The sequence below is a fragment of the Lissotriton vulgaris genome, chromosome 4_1 (genome assembly GCF_964263255.1).
Source record: "Lissotriton vulgaris chromosome 4_1, aLisVul1.2, whole genome shotgun sequence".
In the NCBI taxonomy this organism is placed as follows: Eukaryota; Metazoa; Chordata; class Amphibia; order Caudata; family Salamandridae; genus Lissotriton; species Lissotriton vulgaris.
In genome coordinates, this window is record NC_141691.1 from 962,019,601 (window position 1) to 962,031,834 (window position 12,234).

The window sequence follows — 12,234 nt, forward strand, 5'->3', positions numbered from 1 at the left end:
TATATTGTTAATATTACATTTTTATTATATTTAAAAAAAACGATATTTCACAAAAAACGATATTTTTGTCATTCTATATTTTATTTTCGATATATTTGTACTTACCTTGTTAGAGATAGGATTCCTATATTTTTGACTTCGATATTTTTGTTCCGATATTTTTGTATATCGATATTTTTGTTTTCGATATTTTGTCAGACATTCGTTTGAAAGATGCATTGGTCCATACACGCCCCAGGGAGATCGCACCGGCAGCAGCACGATCTGTGACAGATTCATGGGGTCTCCCAATAGTGACAGGGCATTTTCCATGCTCAAATTGTAGCGTATGCCACCTCACAACACCTTCCAAATCCCTAACACTCGAAGCAGGGAAAGTGTGGACGCAAAGAGGGCATACTAATTGCCACTCACCCAATGTCATATACCTCATCACCTGCCCATGTGATCTTTGTTATGTGGGTATGACGAGCAGGAAGGTTAAGCAGAGGATCTGCGAACATAGAAGTAGCATTAAGTGCAAAAAGGTCACCACGAAAATGAGCAGGCACTTCCTTGAGAATAACCATATCACCAACGACATGCGGTGGACTGTGATAGAACAGCTGAACACTGGTAGCAACATCACCAATCGACTGTTTGAAAAAGAACAGAGGTGGGCCTATAGATTGGGGACCCACCTCACTGGATTGAATGATGAAATTCCGTGGAATTCTGTATTGAAATAATTCCCCACTGCACTGATAAAACCTCCACTGTATAATAAACAAAGAAACCCGAGGTTGTCCCCATGCCAATGATATCACACAGTCTCTGTCAAATGCCAACGCCTACTCCCTCCAGGCCTACCCCTAATACCGCACCCTCAAACTTGTGTGGAGGGTGAAATTTGACCTTACAACCTGCTGGTCATTAGGGGCAATTCATTACATGCAGCCATGGGTAAAGTGCACTAGCAAAGACGATCTGCGTAGCACCTTGGCACGTGATCCCCACCCTTTGGGTAATAATCGTTCACCTCTCTCACTTCTGCACCCCTATGTATTAATGACTATCTCCATTCCAGAGTGTTGAAATTAAACAAAAGGTATCGAACTCCACCAACTGTCACACTTTTTAGTATTAACGCGTCACCAATGGACGATAGATCTGTGTCATTTACAAACCGCTAGCCTAATAAAGCTAGCGCTTTTTTTAATCTGACGTCCACCTTGTGGATAAGTGAACTATCGCTCTAGGCTTTGAGTGTTCCGGCACCATGTGACCTTAGTTTCCTAGGCAACAACATTTTCCATCATAAGCATTGGTTACGGTTACAGCCGAGTCTTGACGCGCCCCCATGTGACCCCCGTCGTCACAATTTAGTCCTATCCCTGATTGGCTGAAGCTATGGAACTCCGCCTACCAGCAACGCGGCCGCGCCCCCGGAAACAGCCGCTCCGATTACAGAATCACTTTAAATATAGTCCCGCCGGCCCCGCTCCTGATCGTCGGGGTCCAGTCTGAGGGTATCGCAGGTATACAGAGGGTGCCTAGTGTTGAGGGCGTAAGTAATGGCTTGAATTTTGATGAATTACATACCAGTAGAACGTCGCTAAGCTAAGTACCATTCTGTCTATTTCCTGACTCGTTTATGCCTTCTTTCTTCGTTTACCAAGGGTGTACCAATTACGCTATCACCCCCCTCCTGTGACCCATGGTGTACCATGAACACACCATATAAGTGAGACATTTTAACCTTTATTTTATTAGTGACAGGACCACAGCCCATTCGGTCCATTGATCCTTAATAGGAACACAAGTTTTCTTTTTAATCCACAACCACCACAATTTTATTATCTTCACGTGTAGCTCACCACACTTCCCAGTAACTAGTGGTTAGCTACCCAGGGACTGAGGTTGGTGTTAATGATATGGTTCTAGCACCACCATTGTCCACCCACAAAAAATGGAGCACCATGGATTTACTTATGTAAATAAGACCGACCACTAATTGTTTGTCTTTTCTTATATGTATGTCTATGTCCCTTTAGCCTCCTAAACCAGGAGTAACTGGGAAGAGAATTCTCTTCCTTTTTGCACTATTTTTCACAACTTTTTTCACCATTTTCACTTTTCATGTCCCTAGGTAAGGGTGGGCCTTAGCGTGCCCATACCACCAGGGTTTAGTACACCTTTTTAGTCCTGATGAATGCCTGGTAACTGTACACCGTTTCAAAGGCAGAAACATGTTGAATGACAAATAACTAACTTTGGAAATAACCACACAATTAATTGTGGACTACTTTCCTACACCTAATTTTAAATATATGTCCTAGTGATCTGATAATAAATAATTTTTGGATACACTTAAGACATTTTTAAATCTTCTCACCAAAAATAATTTTTTTTCACTGCACGCCCGAACTCACAAAACCTGCTCCGCAGTAAATCTGGCGTCGAAGCACACTAAAGGGGCACTCAGCCTCTTTAGTGGGGCCCAATGATGAAGCATGTCACCACTAGGTGGTGAGTGAGGGCTTTCTTAACTGATCCAAGTGAGGCCAGTTTTTTGTTCTTCTGCTCCTGTTTGTGGTTTCTCAAACACCAGAGGACACTCTTTTGTTGTTTAAATAGACTTAACCGGGGAATAAGAGTGTTCCATAACTCTCCCTATCTCTCTTTTTGTTGGTATATATATATGTTTCTTTCTTGGTCAATTGTTTTGCTACTTCTAAATGTTTTGCACATTTTCCTTTATTAAAGCCTGACAGCTCAAAGCCACAACGTTCCAGCGTTGGGCTAGGTTTTAAAGACGAACTGTGGCTGGACCCAAGATGGATTATTGGGTTTATTAAACGGTGAGGTTGCTTTACCACACAATGTAGTTAACTGCCTTACTTACAATATTGATGGCCAGGCTAATTCAAAGTTAGGCAAATCAATCAGACATTTTAGCCTTCCTTCTGGGATGTACGTCTGACAATGAGCTCCACGCACCGGCCTATTTCCCTGTTGCCTGTCCAAGTCAAAATCTTGGAGAAACACCTGAACCTCCATCTTAGTACGTATTTGGAGGAACATCAGTTGCTCGATGGCTCGCAGCATGGGTTCAGAAGTCAGGACAGTACTGAGACGGCATTACCATTGTTTTTAACAACATTCGACAACAGGTTGAAGCTGGTCATACCACCCTACTCATCCTTCTGGAACTGACGGCAGCCTTCGACACCATATCACCCCTTAGACTGGCTGGGAGGCTCCTGGAAATAGGGAACGAGGGCTTTGCTTATATCCTTCCTTATGGAACTGTCACAAAGAGTCAAGATGGGCCAATCCCCAGGGATCCTCATTGAGTTCCACCCTTTTTAATATTTATGTAGCCCCGCATGCCAGGGTGTTAAGATCCTTCAGCTTAGAAGTGTTATCCTACATTGATGACACTCGAATCATGATCACCATCACTGAGAGTGTTGAAGCGTCAGCAGCAAATTTTAAAAACAGCATGCAGGCAGTGGCTACGTGGATGTTAGAGAGCTATTTTAGATTCAATGGGGGAAAAAACGAAGGTCTTAATTTTGGGAGACAAAAAGGACATTTGGTCTGAGGCCTGGTGGCCTGACATGCTGGGATCCTGACCTCGCCCTGGCTCCTGTGCCAAACATCTAGGCATCATAGTGGATACCTCCCTTGCCCTTGGCCCCCAAATAAATAGAACAGTTTCCACCTGCTTTGGGAAGATAAGGATTCTCAAGTAGATCTTTGAATTTCTCTCCCTCCCCCGTGTAAACAGGCAGTGGTGGCCCTTGTGCTGTCCAGGTTGGACTACTGCAATGCCCTTAATGTAGGGATTAATAAGGGGCTCCTACATCGACTTCAACTTGTGCAGAATGCTGCCTCCAGGCTGGTGATGGGCCTTCCTAAATTTCACTCTGTATCGGCAACCATCAGAAGCCTGCACTGGCTCCCTTTGGGACGGCGAACTGTTTAAAGCCATGTGTTTGGTACACAAGGCCTTTTATAATATGGGGTCAGAAGGCATTAAAAAATGATTTTAGAGATATGTCCCTGGCAAGCAGCTAAGATCTGCCAGCAAGAATCTGGTAACAGCCCCCAGGGTTAGGAAATCCAAATGGGGGGGGGGGGGGGGGGGGGTGAGCTTTGCGCCGGTTGCAGCTAATCTGTGGAACTCCCTCCCTCCCTCAATTTTGACTCTGGAAACCCATTCCTCGTTCCATAAGGCCTTGAAGACCTGGCTCTTCACCTGCTCGAATCTGTAAGCCCTTTCTACCTATGGACTTCTCTGATCCCTCTCTGCAGCGCCTTGAAGCCCTTGGGCTAAGTTTGCGCTTTATAAAGCCTATATTCATTCATTCATTGAGCTAGCAAGGGATTTCTACAGCTTTGCCATAGAGGTAGAACAAGGTTACCAGTAAATATGATTCCAAGAACCATTTTGTGAATGTAGGTTACCACTCTGCCCCTTCCCCTTTGACATTCTCATTAGGTTTGAGATAACGTAATTGTTCACAGCCGTTTTGATTGTAAAATATCATTGAGAAGTATTAGAGCATAGAACGGCCTACTAGAGGCTATTTTGGAGTAACAAGCTTCAACGAACTACATAAAATGCACATGGTTTGGTGAGTCTCATTTTCTATACAAAAAGTTGTATAATGTTTGGGTGTGGTTACTTTATTAAGTTCAAACTTCATTATTTCGATACAATGATAGATGCACTTATGTATTTTTCTAGTTAGGAGAGTTTGATATATCAGCAAGCACAATACGGATATTTGGCAGTAGTAAATTTGCAGTGATACCTGTCGAGGCCATCTCAAGCAATTGGTGCTATGTCTTACCAAGGTAAGTTTCTCTAATAATATATAGATATGAACATATTATATTTATTATATGATTTCACATGTTATACTATTTATTAGTTATACTGTTTTACAGAGTGTTTTTAGTTATACATTTCTGAATATGTGCACAGATGTCAGATACTTTGCAGTTATGGAATTCAATAACAGTATTTGTGGCAGACTGGTATGTAAATTGTTTCACAAACTTTATGTTGCTCTAAATTTATTGCGCGAACATTACCTGACGAGATGGTGAGACATTTGCTTCACAAAGAACGGGTGCATTAGCGATACAACACACATCTTAGTTTTTCATAATCATTCAAAGTTCCTCCAAGAGGTCTCGGTGGAAGAAAAATTATGAACTATGTACCGGCAAAATGGCTATAGTTATTGCAGACTCTTAAAGATCAGTCAAGGAACAATTTAGGGTTAACAGCAACTGACCATTTCAGTTCAGGTTTTTCCACCAGGGGTTTGAAAATGCAACAAAAATGAAAACCACTTTGCACTTTTCCATGACTATAATACGCATGCATTTTGTCATGCACAAAGTGCAAGCATAGACATTTTAAGCTAGAAAATGTATACCTGAATTAAAAAGACAAAGAGTGAGAAACAAAATGAGAAATGCCTTTTTAAAAGAGTTTTCTCCCCAGGGAGACGTTGTAATGCTTTTATTTGTACTGATAATCAACTTATTGTTCAGCAATTCCAGCACATTACATTTTCTTTCAAACCCTGTAGGTGTAAGATATAAAGTCACGATATCATTTGTGAAACAGCATGGAATATATTTCTATCCCTCCTAGTGTTATTGATAGCCATTGTATGTGTGAAAAGCATTGCTTGTATTCCTCATCTGTACTCGCGTGTTGCCTATGTGTCATGCCACACAACTGATACAAAAGCTGATGTACTGTCGTAACAAGAGTCGGAAACATATAATCTGCTACAGGTTCGAACTGTTTTAAGAGCATGCCTTTCTTTTAAAATAATTCCAAGCTCCTAATATCGAAAATGTGCACAATTATTCCATAGAACCACCACACATCTCATCACAACGTTTGAATACATATTACTCTTTATGTCCTGGCTGGCTCTACCCCAGTCTTTTAGAAATCTCTACTACCTAGTTAGTGATGGGACAGTAAACTGCTTCTATATAACTTTCAATGCTGAAACCTTGTACGCATGCGTATGTCGTACTTGGTCATCATCCTTGTGTACCTTTGCCAGTTCCTATTTTTCTGCTGACCTGTGTGGATCAGCACTGCTGCTTCACTCACGCAATGCTAATTTCTAATGTTTGCTGTTCTTTCTCACGATTTACTTCTTCTTTCACAATTGGAAGTGTATGAATCCGCCATTTTTGCCTCTACTCTCAGCTTTTTTTTAGTTGTATGGACCTTAGATTGATGACATTTTGGACGCCTGTGCAGGAAGAGAAGAAGATTAAATAACCTCTCATTACTTGTACTTTTACTGACACAAGGCAACTAATTGGCAAATTTGACTTTTAGGTAAATGTTAAGTACCCGTTGTGAGATGCAGTGTGCCCTTACACCACCCACAGTTGGCAACAGAACTGCCTGGCACCTTTGGGACATTGTAGACCAAATATATGTTAGGCCCACATCTAACATTAACAGAGTCAACAGTAAAGTGTGCATTAAAATATGCAAGCTTATTTGCTTGGTAGTCAGATGTGAAGCATGAAAGTTACGCTAAAATACAAGTTTCACTAGTAACAGGGACACATCACTGTTTCCACTTAGGCTTGTGGCAGCTGTGCCTTTGCAGAGCCTGTCATGTATTTAAAACACTCAGGACCCCATTTATGGGTAATTGGTGTAAGGGAGCACCACAAGTCTTCTTGCTGCATAGCCCTATGCCAATGTTAAAGGGCAGGAATGCACAGAATAAATGAAGTATGCTGCATTCCTGTACTTTCTCCCAGCGCTGGTGCATGATTTGCTGCCTAGCAGCAACGCAGGCACCACTGTACATGAGTATCTGCGTTGCATGCAGGATTGTTTTTTTTAAAGAAAGGGGCAACTTCCAGCACAAAAACAATCCCGCAAGGCATTTTCCTCTTTCTATGTGTGTTGCAAAAATGCAGCACTCATGGAAAGAGGAAAAAATGAGGAGAAATAGAAATATTTCTCCTCGATACGTCTGCTTTGGGGAGGTGTAAAGTTTTAGGGCTGCCTCAGGTTTAATTGATTAACACCTTGGCTGCTAGAGGTTTTCCCCTCCTGTGCTGGAAAATCCCTGGTGCCATTTGTTCATGACGAGCTGAGCACACGACCAGTGTACTGCATGACGAGCTGAGCTCGTCATGAGCAGGGAAGGGGTTAAGTAAATCTGGGGCAGGGTCAAAATCCATGGGTGTTGCATGGGAAAACTGACCATAATGCCCATGAAACGCCTCCCTGGCACAGGCAACACAGCGACTTGTGGTGCTTTGTCCTACTCCATATCTATAAAGCCATGGAAGGCCACACAGAGTGGCTTTGTGTCGCCTCATAGGTATGATTGAGAGGCATGCGACGCCGGAGTTTCAAAAAAAGTCGCGCTCTGGCAGGGCAAGCCTCCATAAATAAGCCCCCAGGTTTTTATTTTTGGCTAGGACCCCTATACATATTTAAATCTTTTAACATCTTACTACGAGGAGAAAATTGAAGTGAGTGTTGAACATCTGTTTTTAGTACCTTTAGCTCAAACATAATTTCTATACGCATTCTTACATTTTTCCTTTTTTGGTTGTAATGTTGAACCTAAACCAGTTTGTCCCTGGCAGGAATCTAATTTAATGACTGTCATTAACCTTTTTCCCACGCCAGAGGTCAGCCAAACTCTGTACTTTTTAGAGGTGATCTGGCTGTTTGACTCACTGGCCCCTTCTGCATGTTCACCATCAGAAAGGCAAAGAAATGTAATCACCAGCCGACACTGCCAGGTTTCAATAACATTGTACTTAGCAGCTACAGGTGAACAGGAAGAAAATAGGCACTCAGATTTGTATCCTACATAGTGCCGATATATGCAACCTGCCCCTCCAAGAAGAACATAGCATGCACAACAATACAATAAACACACAAGACATGTTTGTTGTGAAACATTTTGCTGCAGGTTTATTTCATACACAAACTATATGCCAACGTGGTGGGTTAACTTATGGGCGAACCAGAGGCAGGCAGCGGTGACTAACCTAAGCTGCCCTGCCCGCCTGATGAGCCAACTGCACCGTGGCCAACCCAATAGGTGCTACCATTTTGTGGGGATTATTCCCCTTAAATACGGTGGACCACCAGTCCATCCCTTTTCTCACGCCTTTTAGGGGAGGAGCATGTCCAGGCAAGCCCCGGTTGCTCAGGCTGTAAAAATTGCTTGGGTTGTTTGGCTTCTGCACCCCTATTGTGCTCCTGAAGAGGGTATCCCAATGTACCATTCTGCCTCTGTAACTCCGCCAGGTCCGTGATGTGGCCACTGTCATATCCGGGGCTCCCCACAATGGCAGGTTCTATAATCTCCTGCAACCTGCAGATACCACTCCTTCCAGTTGGACCAATTCCCTACCAACCTCTGGCAGGTGTGCCCCAACCCTATTGGGGTACCCTGTTGTGTTTGCACTAAAGAGGCCATGACTAATTTACCAAACCCCTCATAATTAATTTGATTTTGAATTTGAGTTGGTGGGCTTGTACTTGGCTTAATTTACCCTTCTGTAGCAAAGGTTGACGGCCTCCCAAGAAGTTGGGAATTTTTGTTCTCCAGTATTGGGGTATCTTTCACAGATTCACATGCCTGAATCATTCCCTGTCGTCGGTGTGGGAGTCCCACAGTACATAAAAAAGCAATAATTATGCACATAATAACCATAACATAGGTAACATAGAACCAAGAAGTAAAGTAGCCAGAAACTTCAAGGAAAACAACTTCCACATTTATGACTTGCCCAAGTCATTATATACAGTCCAAACTGCAGCCAATCAGGCAACAGCACCCTCCAGAATGTTCTCCTCAGAGGCTCAGGCCCTCAGATTTTCTACCGCACGCCGTGTGAAGGGAGTCTCCCTGAGCTCTGCTCAGTACTCTTCTAATTCTTCAGGAATTTCTTAATTTTAGGATGTCGTCTTCTAAGAAATCTCTCTTTAGACCTTGTGAGCCTTGTGGGAAGCTCCGACTGTTTTCTGAGGATCCCCACAAGAAGTGCATTTATTGCCTGTATCCTGATCACCAGGTGAGAGACTGCAAAATATGTAGGACCTTCCCTCAGAAAACTCTCAAAGACAGAGAAGGGCATCTACTTCTGTGGCTACAGAAAATTAAAGATCAAGACAACCCCTTATCTGATGTGGGGAGGGTTGCCTCTGGTTCAACTATGTCCTCTAGGAAGAAGATTTCTGAGGAGGATCTGTCTTTTCCTGGGGCTAAGGTGTCGAGAAAACAGCCACCCTCTAAAGTTGCTGAATTGCCTTCCACCTCAAAAAAAGCTCCTCCACCTTCTACAAGTAAGCCTCTGCCTACTACGCCCCCGAGAAAAACTGCGAAGTCTCTGGCTTCAAAACGACTTTCTGAGAAGAATTTACCTCAGAGAAAAGTTCTGTCATCAACGACGACTACTTCGTTGACGAATATCACCGTCAACGCTACTTCGACATCGACTGTGACCTTCTCGTCGCCGAGACCACAGATGATCATGTCGTCAGCTTCATATCTGTCGACGCAGTTTTCCCTCTCTGTGAAGCCAATCTCTTCGACAAAGGAAATTATATCTACCGTCGACATCCTGTCGACAATGAAGGTTAGAAAGATCTTGTCCATTGCCTCATCGACGGCCGCCTCGTCGTCAAAGACTACCTCATCATTGAAGACTACCTCATCATCGACGACTACCTCGTCAATGAGGACTGCCTCGTCATCGAAGATTGCCTCATCGTCGAAGACTGCCTCGTTGACGAAGACTTCCTCGTAGTCGAAGACTGCCTCGTCGACGGTCACTTCATTGACATCAGCTCAATCGACGACGACTCTGTCGACGGCCCCCTCTTCGACGCTACAATTATCATCTTGCACAGAGTTGCAGGTTTGGTCAGCGTCTACGGCCAAGGCATCCTCTGCACCGTCTACGACGTCAGTGCAATTGCCACCATTAACAACAGCATCTTCCTTGCTGCACAGACGTGGTTCTTCATTGGAGGCCCTCTTGCCACCGCATATTTCCCTTACTAAGGTAACTCTGGAGTTACCTGAGCAATTACTGGATTATGGTGAGGATGATGAGGAGTCCAAAGAGGATGACAGACTTAGCACTTCCAGGAGCCCTTCAAAATTGTTTATTAAATATCATGAGGATGATCAGGATGAAAATCCTTCACCAGAGACTGTAGCTCCAGCTCCAGATGCGATACCTACAGCACAGATGCCTTTAGCTCTGCTGAATAATCTGCAATACATGTTAGACGATTATTATCGCAGTTTTCCTCCATCTGAATCGGCTGAGTCCATTCCACCGACACCTTTGCCTCAAGCTTCCTTTTCTGCGTTGAAGTCACCCAAACCACCTTCTCCAGTGCCTTCTCATCATTCCCATGATGCTTACACCTTGGACGATGAAAGGGAGGAAGGATAATTGGACAACAGATCACTTCTTACAGAGTGGGACGATTACAGATACAAACTCCGTCTCCTTCAACTCCAGCTCCCATCGATTTGCCTCCAGCTGATATTGGAGGCTTTCATCTCCTTATGGAAAGGGCAACACAAAGGTTCCTTCTGCCTATGGAAGCAAAGAAGGATGAGTGCTTCCTATACGACTTTAAAGATCAGCCAAGAAAGCAGATATGGACTATCCCAATCATTGATTTCTTTTGGAAAGAAGGATTGAAGGTCATGAAAGCTCCTGCTTCTATTTCTGCGGTCCTGCCTCGTCTCGACAAAAAATATGAGGCACCAGATAACTCACCTGCATGCCTTATAAGTCAACCAAAAGCTGACTCTGTTATTGACCAAGCGGCACAACAACGAGCTAGAAACCCCTCCTCTCCGGTCACAGCTCCTCCGGATCGGCATGGCAGACAATTGGATGCTATTGGAAGAAAGGTTTCCACCATGGCAGCAGCAACTGTCCATGCTGCTAATTCACTGGCCATATTAGGTCGATACGACAGACAGATGTGGTCGGACATCTCTCCCTACATCGACGTCTTGCGGGAACCATCAAAATCTGAAGCTTTAAAATTCCTACAAGAAGGAGAGCGTATATCTGCTGAGATCATAGATTTGACCGTGGATGTCGCATCTACAGGATTTAGGCAACTAGTGGGTGCCGCAGTACTGCGAAGACAAGGCTGGCTAAAATCAACATCTTTAAGCCAGGAGGTTGATATGCCGTTTGATGGGGAATCACTATTTGGCCAGTATGTGGAAGAGGCCCTTCAGACCATTAAAAAAGATACATGGACAGCAAGATCTCTCTGTACTCTCCAATTTCGGAAGCCGCCCTTTCAGGGTGCTAAGGGACGTGGATCCTTTTCTAATAGAGGAGGCAATAGCCAACAAAGGTCATACTAGTCCTTTCAAAGTAACCAACGATACCAGCCTCAGCGACAACAGTCTTATGGACAACGAAATACCTCCTATTCGCAGAATAAAATTAAGCCCTCCTACTGCGAACTGGATTCATCTAAAAAACAGTGACAAACGCCACCACTTCTACCGCCTACCCATTTAAAAGTTGGATGAAGAATCTCCCAATTTTACTCGAACTGGTCCGCTATAACATCAGACAAGTGGGTCCTGGACATTGTAGCCAGAGGCCATGTTCTAGAGACTTTTACGGACCTCAGAAACCCTACCTGTGATTTTTGTTTCCTTGACGCCACTTGGACGGACACAGAGGCTCGCCTCCCGCTGCCGCAACCAACGCCACAGGAGCGGCCGCCGATTGGAGCGCGGGCCTGCTGGACTCCATCTCCCAGCATCCCTAGCGCCCGGAAACCGTGCCAGGGGTGCATAAATAACAGCATCAGCCCCGGCAGAGCGGGAAATACTTTTACGGACCTCAGAAACCCTACCTGTGCCTTTTGTTTCCTTGACGCCACTTGGAATGACACAGAGGCTTGCCTTCTGCTGTCGCAACCAACGCCACAGGAGCGGCCGGCGAGTGGAGCGCGGGCCTGCTGGACTCAATCTCCCATCAGCTCTAGCGCCCAGAAACCGCGCCAGGGGCGCATAAATAACAGCGTCAGCCCCGGCAGAGCGGGGAATACTTTTATGGACCTCAGAAATCCTACCTGTGCCTTTTGTTTCCTTGACGCCATTTGGACTGACACAGAGGCTCGCCTCCCGCTGCTGCAACCAACGCCACAGGAGCGGCCACCGA

The 12,234-nt window shown here is 44.4% G+C and overlaps 1 protein-coding gene across 1 annotated transcript in view; it reads left to right on the forward strand.

The window, feature by feature from the left end:
• The window catches only part of C4_1H18orf63 (chromosome 4_1 C18orf63 homolog), a 1,615,038-nt gene that overhangs the window by 929,961 nt on the left and 672,843 nt on the right, over positions 1-12,234 (forward strand). The window contains exon 7 of the mRNA XM_086966887.1: positions 4,736-4,845. Coding sequence (XP_086823013.1) covers positions 4,736-4,845 — 110 coding nt within the window. The remainder of the gene's footprint in view (positions 1-4,735; positions 4,846-12,234) is intronic.